The sequence below is a fragment of the Pseudonaja textilis genome, chromosome 3 (assembly GCF_049901715.1).
Source record: "Pseudonaja textilis isolate UNSWEBS1 chromosome 3, rPseTex1.2, whole genome shotgun sequence".
Classification (NCBI taxonomy): Eukaryota; Metazoa; Chordata; class Lepidosauria; order Squamata; family Elapidae; genus Pseudonaja; species Pseudonaja textilis.
In genome coordinates this window covers 95,691,917-95,708,754 of record NC_141992.1, presented here as the reverse complement: position 1 = coordinate 95,708,754, position 16,838 = coordinate 95,691,917, and the positions used below count along the sequence as shown (strand labels likewise).

The 16,838-nt window shown below is 38.1% G+C and overlaps 1 protein-coding gene across 2 annotated transcripts in view; it reads left to right on the top strand.

The window, feature by feature from the left end:
• The window catches only part of RGL1 (ral guanine nucleotide dissociation stimulator like 1), an 88,793-nt gene extending 77,943 nt beyond the window's left edge, over positions 1 to 10,850 (top strand). The window contains exons 15-18 of one of the 2 annotated variants that reach the window (XM_026703263.2): positions 1,251 to 1,437; positions 3,345 to 3,599; positions 5,972 to 6,086; positions 9,798 to 10,850. In XM_026703263.2, the coding sequence (XP_026559048.2) occupies positions 1,251 to 1,437; positions 3,345 to 3,599; positions 5,972 to 6,086; positions 9,798 to 9,985 (745 nt within the window). In that variant the 3' untranslated portion in view covers positions 9,986 to 10,850. The remainder of the gene's footprint in view (positions 1 to 1,250; positions 1,438 to 3,344; positions 3,600 to 5,971; positions 6,087 to 9,797) is intronic. The other variant, XM_026703264.2, reaches the window with a different exon arrangement.
• The last annotated feature ends 5,988 nt before the right edge of the window (positions 10,851 to 16,838 follow it).

Here is a 16,838-nt window from a genome sequence, read left to right as displayed (position 1 = left end):
GCTCTCCTGGTTCATGGGAAAACTCTGAAATCATGTGCAAAACTACACTTGTATACCTGTGCAAATGAACTCCTGTGTTACTACTGTGGATCCTTGCTGAAAGGAAAGGTGTTTAGAAGCATAGACATTTCAAAAGCTTCCTCCTTTGTTTTAGAGGCAGGTAAATAATTCATCCTACTTAAATATAGGATGTTTCTCTAAGCCTCAGGAGGGCTTATAGTATTTACCTCATATCATGATACTCAGCTGAAATTCATTTGCAAGTTACATTGTTCTAATGAGGTTCATTCTTTCATATCCAAGGGAATTAAGAGTATAACTTCACAAGTCATTTACTGAAGCAAACTGTTTTTCACAGATTTAAGCAAAGAAAAATGAGTGTGAATAATCAAGCATTCTACTAGAGTCTCCCTCACCAGTAATAAGGCTTGACAAGGAATATATCCCAATCTCACTTCACTGTCATGGTTAGATGTTGAAGCAAAATGCCTTTTTTCTATTCCCACCCAGCCTATATTAACAATAAACTATCTGCCTTTGCAATCTTCCTCATGGGAATTTAAATCAAATGTTGCAAATACAGAATAATTGACAGGAGCCTCAATGCTATTTAGAATAATAAAGATAATCTGTATTAGAAAATTGTATAAGGTGTATGTGATTTAAATGAATTGCTATATATAAATATAGTATATAAATATACATACAACAAACTCCTACTGCAACCACCACCCATGTTTATTCATAATTCCCAAGGGAATTGATATAGCTGTATAGCGTTCATCAACCACTGCTGTAATAACATATTGACTTCCCTGAACAAAATTAGATACTCACCCAACCTGCTTTTTATTTTCTCAAAAATACAGAACAGGCATGCACTCCTTATGACCCACCAAGACTCCCACTTTCTTTCAAGAGCACAGTAAAACTCCAACATTTTCTACCTGCTGGAACTCTAAATAAAGAAGTGGGTTGCCTAGCACTTTGATAAACTTCAGGCAGAGTGAATCTCTCCTGGATATGCAATAAGTTGACTGGTTGGATACATGCCTTCAATTCACATCTCTTACAACTGTTCCCTGAGTTTTTGTATCTCTTGCCTGTCTCCTCAGAAGTTACCAAGAATGTGGTTAACAAGGGAAAACATTGCAGGCTTGGGCACTTCCGATCTAGTTGTCTTGCTTTCTGTGCATTGTCTTTACTCTTCACCAACACTTTGCCCTCTTTCATTTGGTGTGTTGAGACAGCTTATTTCTGGGACCTGATGTGATTGCCAATAGCACGCCTACCAAAGAGCAGCCCAAGTCCGTACCAAGTGGCAGTTCTGGGGAAAGCATGGATTCGGTCAGCGTATCATCCTGCGAGTCAAACCATTCTGAATCGGAGGACATCTGCATCACTCCTACGGATAACCCTGATGAGGCCCAAAAGAAAGTATGAGCCAGAAAGACCATTCCTTATTTCCAGGAGGAGATATTGGGGTTAGAGCAGGGATCTTAAAATCTTGGCCATCACACCTCCTTTAGTGTAATCTCAGTGGAGACAGCTCCCTTAAAAATCCAAAGGCCAAAATGAAACCAATATAATGAAATTTGGCAAAGGTGGATTTATTGTAATAACATACAACTAAAAAGTTCTTCACCCCTTCCATGGACTCTGTCTGCCTCTCCCCAAGGGGAGGAGGTATATCTTCCTGTTGAAAAATCATGGGTTAGAGTCTACCTGAAAACACTGGCTGTGATGCAGAAACTTTTCTACCCAACTTTCTTCCTGGTGTACACATAGGATATTTGTCTGACACTCATTTGCAATTTTTAACTCTTGGGCATTATGAGAAGGGGATTCGGATCCTTATGGGAAGTGAATGGACCATCTTCCACTGCACTAGCTATCACACCCAATGGGTTGACAGCCTTGTTGGAGGGTTTTCATTTGCTGCAATGATGATACTTTCTGCATTAGGAGAAAGCCAGATTCTGGTACAATGAAAGTACTCAGTGACTTTGTCAACTAATTTCCAGGGGGCTCAGTTTACCCTCAGCATGAATTTGAAATCATTTTGTTTCCATTCATCTCATCTCTCCATAGGATCAAAGTGAGCAACCTGTGAATATACAGATATTGTGAATTATAATGCACAGCTTCTCTCACTATTAGGAGTGTGTTTTAGTAATTATATAGCAGGTCAAAAGTTTCTGCACCTCTGGATCAAGTTATCAGCTTTCTGAGACAAGAACAACAATGGAGTCCTTGGTGGGCTCAGAACTTGGTTGTTTGTTTGTCCAACTAGATAATATCATACCTACTAGCAAGTGCCAGGGTTTTCTGCCGGTTTATATGTAGTAGCTAGCCCAGCCAGTATTCATAGGAATATATGGTTTTCTCCTTGATAGTTCCTAGATTAGGGCATTGTTTTCTGCTAGATTGTTTGTCAAGTGTTAATCCTTGTTTATCTGAGTGTTGATTGCTGGAGAGGATGTGTCCTCGTCTTTTTGATTCCTTCTTAGCCTTTTCATTGTCTCTTTCGAATGCTGTGTCAATGTAATTTATCTCAACATTTCTATTGATGGTTGATTCATGTCTACAAACAAACAACTATGCTCAGAGAGCATCAAGGACTCCACAGTTCAGCCCTCTCATTTATATACTGTATATTCTTCGACTGAAACAAAATGAACAAAAAAGTGACCTTGGAAGAAAAGTACTGTTTCTGTGTTGAATATAAGCCCTAAAACGTTATAAAAGGCCCTTCTACTCTGCAGGGGAGAGAACTTCAGTTTTTTTAAAAAAAATTCAAAAGGAAAGATTTTCTAAGATTGTAGCTAAAGCTGTAGTGTAGAATGAGCTAAAAATATACTGTAGATTCTGCCATCTGCTGGTCAGTTCCAAATTCAGTAAATACAATTTGTTTGAAGGCATCTTACGTTATATATACCTCTTCTCCCTCAGAGCATTTGGTACTAATATATAAATAAATAAAAAGCTCAAAAGAGCCTATCTCTCTTAACTTGGACTATTATTCAGTTCTTGCAGTGGTGCAATTCAATATAAGCTCCTTCAGTGGAACTTACTTTAAATATATGTGTACCTGATTGCTATATCCAAAAGAGCTGAAAATTCTAATTATATCTACAAAGGATTGGCAGGATAATGATTTATAGTGGAGGCAAAGTTGTACTGACCAAAGTATTGGAACCTTTTTATTTCCAGGTGATGCTGTGAAATTGACCCTAAAGCTTAGCTATCAGCTTTGGATGGTAGCTAGTGGTGGGTTGTTTTTTTTTTTAAATCCTCAGTTTAGAAACTACTGTAAATCAAATAAATACTTTGATTTGTCTTAGCTCACAGAGTCCTCCTCCTCTTGTTCCTCCATCCACTCCATGGACACATCTTCATCAGGAGTATCATCCTTCACCAATGTCCTTGTGTCTCCTCCTTCACTGGCCAGCAATCCCAGAATCCACAAACGCTCCATCTCTGTCACCTCCATTACCTCAACAGTCTCCTCTCCTGTTTACAACCAACAGAACGAAGACACCTGTATCATCCGTATCAGTGTTGAAGACAATAATGGCAACATGTATAAGAGCATTATGGTACGTATGTAATGAGAACTGCTGTTATTTATAAGGGGCTGAATCACTGAGATACCACAATTTAAGAGATGAACTCAGATCCCAAATCATTCATGCAAAAATTCACAAATTCACTTCCTATTATCTTCCAAAAAGGACTTCTGTTAAAAACCTTAAAGCTCTTCTACCAATCACTAACCATTTCTGATATGCTGAATAACTTTGCTTTGTTAAAACATGCATTTCTTCCATGGCACTTCCGAGCAAATTGTTAGGACATTTTAAAATGTAGTTTTTCTACCTTTTTGGTTCATTGCTTAAGCATACAATTGCAAGTACCTAAAAAAAAATGTGTAAGACTTGATGGAAAGATGATTTGTATAAGAATTGTTGGAAGAAACTACAGTTTTTTAATCCAATAATCAACTAATCAACTCTAATAATCTACTGCACGGAACCCTCTATAGTCAAAAGTCAGACACTGAAAACTACAGAACCAAAATAGCTAATTTCATTTTTTTTTTCTATAGTCTGATCTCTTTATTAGCTATATTATCTGAGAATTTGGGAATTCTAATCTCAACATATCTGAAGAACATCAGATTTTGGAAATTGATCTCGTTTGATATTAACAGATTAACAAGAGTTGGAAGGAACCTTGTAGGTCATCTAGTCCAACCAATATGTAGTATTTCCCATTATTCATCCTGAGATTCCTGCACCCTCAATTTTTTTGCACCACTTCTTTGCAAGATGATTGTACGAGCTATCTATATCATCATTCTGCAGATTTATGTGTTTATGCCTAGAGTTAATTTGCACTGAATTAGCACAAGGGGATGGGAAGACAAAGGAGTCTAGTATGTTGTATTGATTTACAGTTTCTGCTCTGCCTTCTTTCAAGCAAGGTTACTTACATGGATTTGATGCTGAATCAAGAACATATAGGACCTACTGGGAATTTCTCCTTTTTTAATATTTGTCTCTATAGGGAATTTGTTTTTAATATCAAAACTCTCTAAAGAATAATGGGAACATTATTCTAATTAGGGTCTATTGATCAAAATACAGAGTCATCGCTCTTGGTTGTAAAAGCAATATAGCAATGCTTTTGAATTTCCCTTTTTTGTTGCAATCTCCACTGGTTTGTGCAAATACTTTTTCTACTGGTGCCGAATGCATACATACCAAGACAACCCAAAGTGTAAAATGGGATCTCTCTTTCTTTCTTTTAGACTGAGTGGAGGAGCTGATTGGATTTTTGGGGGTTGGGTGGGTTGGTGTAACACATATTGCATTTCTTTTTATCAAGCTGCTTGAACCAAGACATTTTCCCCTAGATTGAACTATTTGTAGCTAATTTAAGAAAGGGATTTCTCCAGTGTGTGTGTAAAAGATAGCTTCCCCTCAGTGTATCAATACAAATTTCTCAGGCTACAAAGCCACATATTGATTAAACGTATTGTACTTCACATCTCTAGAAAAGTACATAAATAAGCCAAATAATTCAAACTTTTAATTAAAACTAGTTAATTGTTGCTCCCAGAGCAACAAAGGTAAGCTTTTCCCAGATTTTAGATGTGGTGTTCTTTCTTTCTTTCTTTCTTTCTTTCTTTCTTTCTTTCTTTCTTTCTTTCTTTCTTTCTTTCTTTCTTTCTTTCTTTCTTTCTTTCTTTCTTTCCTTCCTTCCTTCCTTCCTTCCTTCCTTCCCTTCCCCTTCCTTCCTTCCTTCCTTCCTTCCTTCCTTCCTTCCCTCCCTCCCTCCCTCCCTCCCTCCCTCCCTCCCTCCCTCCCTCCCTCCCTCCCTCCTTTCTTTCTTTCTTTCTTTCTTTCTTTCTTTCTTTCTTTCTTTCTTTCTTTCTTTCTTTCTTTCTTTCTCCTGAATTAAAATTGGAGGCATATATTTTTCCAAGAACAAGAACCAGGTGACCTTCTTCCCTCCATCTGTTTTCATGCAGTGGAAATCCCTAAGTGATGCTTTTGGGAGATCCTGAAATTCTTCCCTCCTTCCCATGTTCAATATCAGGTCCCATGATAATAAGCGTGATGTTAAAGAGCATTAACATGGAGCAATAAAATGGCTTAGTTTTTCCACAGCTACTTCGGTTCCTCTCACATCACACGGTTTGGTACCTAACTCACAGCAACATTAAGATTGCACTCTACTGTAAATGCTAACTCAAGGGAGAAAAAAAATGAATAACCTCAATTGCAAAAAAATAATTGTTGCTCTCAACCAACTGTTTATGTAGCATTCATATCTGACAAGTCCATTCAACTGATATTTCTTCCCCCACCCCACCAAAAGACAGGCAATCAAAACATAAAGCCTGCCTGGAATCCAGATGTGGAGAAGAGGAAGGCCTCATTGCAATCTGTTCTTTTGTTTTCAGTTAACTAGCCAAGACAAGACTCCTGCTGTCATCCAGCGAGCGATGTTGAAACACAACCTGGAATCGGATCCTGCTGAGAATTATGAACTCGTGCAGGTCATTTCTGAGGACAAAGGTAAGAAAAACAAGACTTTTGTTTGCAGCTTAGGAAAACCAAGTATTTTTTTTTCCTGAAGGCAAAGAGCTCAAGCCACGTCTCTTGGGTGTTTTAATTTGCAAGTGTACCTGAAATTAATCTATTCTATCAGATCTGAATTTTAATATCTTAAAAGAAACAGGCAGTTGTGAGGGAGGGTTACATTTTTAAACAGGATGGAGAGTAAGGGCACATACAGAATGCCCTGCCTGTACAGACAGTCCTCAACTTAGGTCCACAATTGAGCCCAAAATTTATGTTGCTAACTGAGATATTTAAGTGAGTCTTGCCTCCTTTTATGACCTTTCTTGCCACAGTTATTAAGTGAATCACAGCAGTTAAGTTAGAAACCCAGTTGTTAAGTGAATCTGGCGTCTTTATTGATTTTGCTTGTCAGAAGGGCGCCAAGGATGATAAGTCACTTTTTTCAGTGCTGTTGTAACTTTGAATGATCACTAAATGAATTGTTGTAAGTCGAGGACTACCTGTATTAACAACTCTTAGTCTCCTCCATCTTGGCACCTTCCATCTTTTACAATTTTACAATCTTGTTTTTCTATTTTAATCTTAAATTATTCAATTTTTAATGTTTCACACACACACACACACACACACACAAGATTCAATGCTGGGGCCTAGTAACATTATATTGTACCCTGTACAGGTGGACCACAGGACTAGGGTTGTTAGGAATCACATTTTTTTATACTTTCAGTATCCAGCTTTGTTTAACATTCATTCTCAATCAAGAATGACAGCATGTCACATAGACATCATTGTGACAAATAGCTTAGCAGACAGTTTCTTACAAGTGTTTGGGTTTACTAAATAACATTGCAGCTACAGTTACAAACCACTCCTTCTATCCCTAATTGGAAAAAAAAGCCACTAATCTGGCAGTAGTTTTGGACCAACATTGAAGAAAGCTGAGCCTTTTATGTTGGAAATTGTGCACCAGTTTTGCTTACAACTGTGTAATAGTATTTTTAAATTTTTCTCTTTAACTTTATCTTTTTGAAATGAACCAGGTGGCTGGCACTGTCCATATTAAAGTAATGAAGGACTTTATCAGCATTCTTGAGCTCCCTAAAATGGAGTGTAACTCAAGAGATGAAGCTAATGTGAGAGCTGCAGTCAATTGCCATCCCCGTCTCATGATCAAGGCGTGCACTGTGTGCACTTCCCTGTGGTTTAAAGGGGCCCTTTGGTTTGTACAAAAAGCTTGAGAGAAGTCAAGGTTAATACCCTGTGTAAATTGTGTTTTGTTTTGCCTTGATCATCATGATAATGATCTTCTCTTCTCAGACCTTCTACATTTCCATTACTAACTCTTTGAAAAAGAAAGGAAATCTTTGAAGTTGTGTTACTTTGCTTCCTGCTGTTTCCTTAGCTTTTGCTTCTGGGCACCCCTATAAATGTTGGCTTATTAGTATTGCTAATTGGAGTCATTATTTCTAACTTGGCCTCAGTATCTTTTCTCGGTCCCCATTTTTCTTTTTAATTTATTAGAACAGTAGGTTTATTCAAACCTCAGAAATTAAGGGGAAAAGGTACCAACATGTGCTGATCTGCAGTCATATTCAATCAACCCTGCTTTATGGCTTTTAGCTTTAGTGAATCCCAGCCAATTTAGTCAATTAATCATAGTTAAACAAATCATGGCTTAGTTTGACAAGGGAACCCTGACATTGGGTCATTTTTGTTGAGTGCACTCTACTGTAAATGCTAACTCAAGGGAGAGAAAAAATGAATAACCTCAATTGCAAAAAATAATTGTTGCTCTCAACCAACTGTTTATGTAGCATTCATAGTGCAAATGACCGAAGAAACGCAAAGTATGTATACGTATGGCCATGGGGAAATCTAAGGTGGATGTAGATCAAAAGGGAATGGCTATGGCAGCAATGCCTTCAGGGCAATATACTAAAGTCATTTAATGGAAGAGACAGCACAAATCTTTGTTTCATCCTATCACACAGTGGATTTCTGTGTCATTGGGTAGCCATCATCCTTTACACTGTCTTCGCCAACTGAGGCTCACATTCTGCTCCTTACAAAATCGCAAAGCTGTTACTCCTCATGAATCTCTATTCAGAAAACTCACTTGAGAAATCAGTGGCTGTTAAGTGAATAATATTGCATGTTCTCGCTACTTATTTTGGCTGTTGGTTCTTTTACCCACTCCCCACACACTTCAGCCTCCCCACCCTTTTTGTATGTTGTTTGAAGGTTCGTATATTCTTTGACAATTCAGAGAGCGAAAGTAGTCAAAAATTAGGAAATGTAAGCTTCAGCAGATCAAGTCAAATAAAAGAGAGGAGAAACTCACTAAATACAGTAAGTTCCTTTGGAAAGGAACAGTATGTCTGGGATAGTGTCATAGCACTTCTTCAAGATATTCATGTGAGGCATATTGAGATGATAGGTAGGTAGGTAGGTAGGTAGGTAGATAGATAGATAGATAGATCGTTATTTCTGTTAATAACTTCTACTCTTGGTGAAATTAATATTTCCCTTTAGAGGAAAACCCCAAAACAAGTCTTTCTTTTACCTTCTATGAAGAGATCTAAAGAAACAAGTATGAGATAGAAGACATGCAAATAAGAGCAGCTTAAGAAGCTGGATCCTATCATTATATACAAGTTAATCTATGGTAGCCAAAATCAGGTGGCTAGTAGTATATGTTCCTACTAATATATTTTATTAAAAGGCATATGCTTTTGTGAGCTGAGACGATTGTGAAAAAGAAAAAAAGTTACAAATTGGAACCACTGTTCAACCTTTTCCCTTTCCATGGTCTCAGCTTTTTTTTTACCTCACAAGGTGATTGTTGATGAGAAGAAGAAAAATAGAGAAAGGCACATTTTCTTCCTGGGAGGAGAAAGCTGGGATATAAATCTAACAAAGAAAGAAAATGTATCTGTGACATTACCATGCTGCTATGTAGCATAACCTTCAAAGGCCACTGAAATAATGATGGTGAAGTTGTAAAGCCAGCAACAACAACAAACGTTGCCAGTTCTACCCTAGAGAATGAGGGAAGGGAAGGGAAGGGAATAGCCAGTAGCTGAGCTTCGGTTCCCTAGTGGTTCTTTTCAGTTTTGTAATAAAATTAATGAGGTGGGTGTTGGGAGAGAGAAGCTCACCCCACCCCACCCCATAGAAATGTATCACCAGGTCCATCCAAGGTATCACTAACTGCCTTTGGGTAGATTAATTTTAGAGCCAATGGTTAAGGGTCCTTTCCAAAGTGTGTTGATGAAAGCAAACCCTCCCCCAAACACACATCAAAGTCTTGCAGTCTCTGGAAGAGTTGGTGAGGCTGTATCAAAGGACTTTTGTGACCGAGTTTATATGTTTATGCACATAAAAGAAGTATGGCTCATGTGGACCTTCTCCTTCAGGCAGATGGAGAAGCCCACAAAACAGCTACAGTATGCCAAATACTCAGAAGATGTAGCTGTTTCACAGTGCTTGGAGGAAGGGTGGGCTGAGGTGATTTGCTTGTTGGAGCATGCCCTGGTGGAAAATTTGGGGCAGCTCTATTGATTTTATGTTCTTCAAAGAAGAAGGAAACCTCTTCAGAAGAGCTGCATCCTTCGCGGTTGCCTAAACTATCCTGATGATATGAATATGAGGTAGGAGGAGCCTGTCCACCATTTGTCACCATTGTTTTTCTGCTCTTTCCAGAACTGGTCATCCCAGATAGCGCCAATGTCTTTTATGCCATGAACAGCCAGGTGAACTTTGATTTTGTCCTGCGGAAGAAAAACTCCCTCGACGGGCAAGTGAAACTGAGAAACCGCTCCAGCTTGACTCTTCCCAGGACCAACCGGAAGGGCTGCTGGAGCAACAGAAACAGCAAAATTACCCTTTGAGGGTGGATCAGCCCAACATCCGAGGGCCATTGCAGAGACTAGCTACGTGGAGATGAACGTGTCAGTATTCGGCTTTGGAGAGTACAAAGCTAACACTTGCTATAAATAAGCACACATTTAGTTAGTTACAGAGAACAGACAAAAAGGTCCTGAATGGATATGCACCCCGTAGGCACTTTCCCCCCGCTTTCCCTTTTTTGCACCCAGTCCATGAATTCAAAGCCATTTTCTATCAGAAAGACAAAGAATATGCAGCTAATGCTCCTGCCTTACCATAGACTCTTTGCCTCTTCTCAGTTTTGACAGTATTAATTTGGAGCGTTTTAGATGCGCTTTTATCAATAGAAGAAGGCATTTTTATCCCTTGTGTTCTTACCAGAGGCGGAAGAGCATCAGACTAACCACTGGCTGATGACAGTGCTGGGAGATGACTGGTAAAGATGGGCTGCTTTGGTAGAGGCAGCACTGCTTCTGAAACAAGGGGAATTAGCCTTATCTTAAATTTTCCCTCTGCCATTGTTTTTTTTTTTTTAAGTCATCCCAGCTTCCAAGTCCTTTTAGACATGCTGGAAGAATCCATTTCCTGCTCCAGGAGTCAGCTATTCATCGATGACTATATGAATGCACACTACTTGCTCTTAATGCCACTATGTTGTTTTCTTTATGCTTTGCTATTTTTTTAAAAAAAATTGGGTGAATGTACGTGTGCAGGTATGTGTGTGTTTGTGTGTATATATATAAATATATAAATATATAAAAAGTCAAAATATATTTCCTTGGAGTGTGCAGTTTTACTCCCCTTTCAGCGGTGGAGCTGTTTTCCTGTATTCAGCCATATTGGCATTATAGTAAACTATAACAGTTATGTTTTATACCATACTTAGTCTGAGAAACAAAGCAAAACAAAATAATAATAAACCTGCTTAATAGCCATTGTTTGAAAAGAGCCCAGATATTTTTCGTGATTAAAAAAAACATTTAAAGAATCCCCCCACCCCTCTCTCTCTATATATATAGATATAGAATTCAGCCATAATTTTTTTTTTAAAAAATATTTTTTAAAATAATATTTATGGGTACTGTTTTAGTTACCTCTTTGCCTCACTAGCCTGGTTTGTTGGAATGAGGAATGAAAGGTCAAATTTTCAGTGATAATATTAATCCTTCAGAGCCTGCACAACAGTAGTACAATCAGGGAAACGTTGAAATTAAAGTAATAATGTTGGTACCGATTATAAATATTCCAAAACATGGGTGGTAAGGAAGCTTCTTCCTCACAGCTTTTTTCTGATTTTCGGCTTTAGTGAGCAACAGTGACATCCCACTGCCTTCTCACCTCCACCTTGCAGTTTGCTGCTGTATCAGCTGTTTCATTTTGAAGGCCAGGTAACACTCTTCATATGCATACAACCCCTTCTGTGGGTCTCTTATAAAGACCAAACAGAGCTTCTCCCAATTACCACAAAGCAGATTGTATTAAATTAAATAGAATTCACTCATTTGTAATAATATTTATGACTATAAATTTACATGGAAGGTTTTTTTTTCCTCATTTAATTTGCAACCTCAAGTTGAATGTATTACTAGGTTTAACTGGGTTCACTGAAAATCTATCATACGCCAATTCAGAGTTCTTTGCATCCTCAAATATACTAATTGTAAAGAAAGTAGTGCATAATCACACTCAGGGCAGTTTGTAGGTTATCAATTGCACCATCATAGAAAAAATAGATAATTGACACTGTAATAATTGACACTCCTAAATACTTCAATAAAGCATGTTTTCAAGTTTTGGCCATGTAGGAAAAGGAATGGGTGGTTGAAGCACAGTGACATCTAGAAGCCAGAGAGTTAGTAATCAGAAATGAGCCAGCAAAATAGATTTGTTTTTCTTTGAAGTAAAAGGGGATAAGGATCTCTTGAAATTCCCATTGATATGTTTGTACGTATGCACATGTGTGCATATATGTACATGGGGATGAGGGTGAGGGTGTGGGTAAGAGGGCTATATAGCAGAATGAGATATATCAAGCCTTTTTGTTGTAAATGGTTCAATAGTTTTGGCTTTGTAAAGCTAATTTTACTATAACTATTCAGTTTAATCCCAGTCCTGACACTAGCTTAAAAACAGGTATATGTTTAAATGAACACTTATCAGATTGTGATATATTTGCACTATGTAAAATCTTCAATTTCAAATGCTTTATATTATTTATATAAACTCCATATTATTGTCTACAAGACATTGTGAGTGTGTCAGTATACTGCATATGCCTCACTCTGTTAGTCAGATGCAGGCAGCAATAGGTTACTTTGCAAGGTAGTCTCTAGATTAGAGACCCTAGCCTGCATGTAAGAGCATGAACTTGCTTGAATTCTGAGTTTCTGGTATACCAATGGAAGAATATGAAATTAACTGGTCTTGTTGTTGCATAAGAAGGGACTGTTACTTGTGGCATGCATGATACAGTTAAGCTGACTTTTCTAGTATATACCTGCTCTGTCTTAATTGACCAACACCATAATAACCAAAAAGTTTAATACATGTAGGCCTTTCTGATGTTGGTTATGGCAAATAGAAGATTGAAATAAAAATGCATAGGAGGGAAGAACATGAATTAATAAAGAAATCTAAGTATGCTGGGCATTTATGAAACTAGGAATGGGGAAGATGTCATGGTTTGTAATGGAGGTATTATAGTCATATTTTGGAGGGTAATACTGAAGAATCCATGCAGGGAAGGAAAAGAGTATGTCAGAAATGTACAGGTGAAACTCGAAAAATTTGAAAACATTAGAATATTGTGCAAAAGTTCATTTATTTCAGTAATTCAACTTAAAAGGTAAAACTAATATATGCAAAGCAAGATAGTTCAAGCCGTGATTTGTCATAATTGAGATGATTATGACTTACAACTCATGAAAACCCCTAATCCACAATCTCAGAAAATTAGAATATTACATGCAATCAATAAAACAAGGATTGTACATAGAACAATATTGGACCTCTGAAAAGTATAAGCATGCATATGTACTCAGTACTTGGTTTGGGCCCCTTTTGCAGCAATTACTGCCTCAGTGCGGCGTGGCATGGAAGCTATCAGCCTGTGGCACTGCTGAGGTGTTATGGAAGACCAGGATGCTTCAATAGCGGCCTTCAGCTCTTCTGCATTGTTCGGTCTCATGTCTCTCATCTTTCCCTTGGCAATGCCCCATAGATTCCCTATGGGGTTCAGGTCAGGCGAGTTTGCTGGCCAATCAAGCACAGTAATCCCACAGTCATTGAACTAGGTTTTGGTGCTTTTGGCGGTGTGGGCAGGTGCCAAGTCCTGCTGGAAAATGAAGTCAGCATCCCCATAAAGCTCATCTGTGGAAAGAAGCATAAAGTGCTCCAAAATCTCCTGGTAGACGGCTGCGTTGACCCTGGACTTAATAAATCACAGTGGACCAACAGCAGATGACATGGCTCCCCAAATCAACACAGACTATGGAAACTTCACACTGGACTTCAAGCATCTTGCAGTGTGGGCCTCTCCATCCTTCCTCCAGACTCTGGGTCCTTGGTTTCCAAATGAGATGCAAAAGTTGCTCTCATCAAAAAAGAGGACTTTGGACCACTGAGCAACAGACCAGTTCTGTTTTTCTTTAGCCCAGGTAAGATGCTTCTGACATTGTTTGTTGTTCAGGAGCGGCTTGACAAGAGGAATACGACATTTGAAGCCCATGTCCAGGATCCGTTTGTGTGTGGTGGCTCTTGATGCACTGACTCCAGCCTCAGTCCACTCCTTGTGAAAGTCCCCAACACTTTTGAATGGGCTTTTCCTGACAATCCTCTCCAGGCTGCAGTCATCCCTGCTGCTTGTGCACCTTTTTCTTCCACACTTTTCCCTTCCACATAACTTTCTATTAATGTGCTTTGATACAGCAATTTAGGAACATCCAACTTCTTTTGCAATTACCTTTTGAGGCCTTTCCTCCTTATGGAGGGTGTTTTCTGCACAACTGTCAGGTCAGCAGTCTTTCCCATGATTGTGATTCCTATTGAACCAGACTGAGAGACCATTTAAAGGCTCAGGAATCCTTTGCAGATGTTATAGCTTAATTAGCTGATTAGAATGGGACACTTTAAGCCTAGAATATTGAACCTTTTCACAATATTCTAATTTTCTGAGATTGTGGATTTGGGGTTTTCATGAGCTGTAAGCCATAATCATCTCAATTATGACACATCACAGCTTGAACTATCTTGCTTTGCATGTAATGAGACTATCTCATATATATTTCACCTTTTAAGTTGCATTACTGAAATAAATAAACTTTTGCCCGATATTCTGATTTTTCAAGTTTCACCTGTATGTCAGAAAGTATGAATTGATGTCATGTTACATTGTGGGTACAGATGAAAATAAGAACCCATACATAGTTGTTATACTCCAATGTATAATGGTAGCAAAAGAACCAGCAATGGGCTTTGCAATCCATGGGCAGGGGAGGGGTGGGTAGTATGATACAATGGATGAGAATAAGACAAGGTGGTAAAGAACAAAGTTACTGGATTGTTTGGAAATGCAAAACTGATGAGAAAGGAAACTGATACCTGCTTAGGAAATCATCCATTTTGAGTATATGATTGAAGCACAGGTCTGTACATGCACACGGCAAATGAATGATGAAAAATGTAAAGTTATGATTGATTACTACAATTAAACTTGAGAAAAAAGTAGTTCAGGAAGCAAAAGGAAAGAAGTGAAAGAAACTAGAAAGAAAGAGAAAGAAAGAAGAAAGAGAAAAAGGAAAGAAAGGAAAAGAAAGAAAAGAGAAAGAATAAAGACAACACAATGACTGAAAAGCAGACATAAGAAAATGTCAAACCTGCTTAGACAAAAGTGAAAATAATTTTGTTTGTTACACAAAAGTGTGTGGAAACTAATGAAAAGAATGAAAAATAATGCTTGATGAACTAATAAAATGAAAAAGGCTGGGAATGACCAAAAATGCTGTAAAATGTTGAGGAAAAGATACATTACAGGTGGTCCTCAGTTGATGATTTTGTGACTGCTCACACTTGCAACAGTACTGAACAAGTGGTACTTCTAACTCAGTGTTGTCAAACTGGTGGCCCACAGGCTGGATGCATCACGCACAGGCCACGCCCACCTTGGCTCCACAAAGGGGAAAAACATCATGATACGTTACGTGACAGTAAGATGATGCAGTGAGTTTGACACCCATGTTCTAACTGGTCCTCAGAGTTCTAGCTGTCATACCACTTCACAGTTATGACAACAGAGTCCCATGGTAATGTCATCATTTATGAGTTTCTTTGCTGGGTTCCAACAATAATGTCAATGGGGACGCTAGAAGGAGGTGGCAAATGGCAACCATATGATACCCTTGCTTAATGACCCAGGATGAGTCACTCAATGACAGCCACAAAGACTGCTGGAATTGTCACTGAGCGGAGCAATTCTAGTCCCAATTGCCATCATTATCTGTATAAAGAGAGGTAAAAAATTGTATCTAAGAATATAATAAAGAACCACTAAGATTAAAAATGTACCACAATTCAGATGGAAGTAAAAACATTGTCTGAAATGAGCTAAATAAAGAGCTTCAAGGAGAATGAAGGGATTTAAAATTGTGATGACATGAATTGGTGTGGAACTGAATGGAGCGAGTGCCAAGAGTAATAATTTAGAGATTTGTATGGGAATTCCTATATATCAAAGGGGGTGACATTTAAATGGATGTGAAAATAATTAGCATGTAGGAAAAGGGACGCGAATTTAACGGTAAATGTGAGAACATTGAATAAGAAGGCTTGAAAGTGTATTAATATAATTCGCGAACTATTAAAATAAGCATGTGATCTTTTTAGTAGGAGTGTGTAACTTTGACAGCATATTTGGGAAGACTGTGCCTGTTGATTGGAACAATGTGATTGTTTTCCTCTACGGAAGTGAAACTACTAGGAAAGAATGCAAAACACAACAGGATTAATCTGTTAAGTGTTGTTAGGAAGGTGAGTGGCAGCAGTCTGACTGAAGAGCTGCAGTAGGTGACAGTGAGGAAAAATTGAAGAGCCCAGTGTGGCTGTGGCTGTAGGTTGAGCAGTGAATATGCAGATCTGGAGTCCTTAGTGCACTCTGAGTTTGAGTCAAATTCTTCAGCCTGTCATGGAAAAATGAGTAACAGCAATATGTGAAGATGTAAGTGCTTCATCATGAGCAGGGAGTATTACCAGTATTACAAGATGTGACATCACTTTGGTTGTTTGGCATATTTATAAGGGATGTTTGACGTGATGGAAGGAGGTATGTTGATTTAAGACCTAAACATACATCCAATTTCATATGCAGTTACTGTCACATTATTGGGTGAAAAATTATATGTAACAAGGAGCAAGAAGCTAAACACTAGCCTAACAACAAACAAGGAAAACGTGCTCACAGTGAAAATGAAGTTAATAATTGCAAGTTTTGTATATATGGTGAAAAATCTACATTGAGTGGGTAAGTTTTCTTTACCTTGGTAGAAAGCTTACTACAGAGGGGGAAATGGATGGGAAAATATTAGAAAGTACAAATGTTGGTAGTAAGATAATAGATGTTGGGTGAGATGTTGGGTGATTTCTGTGAAGAATGAAAGAAAAAAAAGGTAAGATTTTTTTTGGGGGGTATGGGAATTGGAGTGGTTAAGAGAATAATTAAGTTGAATGAAATGGGAAGCTTTACTTAGCAGTACCAATGCAGATAGGGTCAAGAATGAATCTTAATCAAATATAAAATGAATGTAAGATTGAATGACCAGTGTTTTGAGGCTTTGCCATGTACAGAATATGAATGAAGATCAA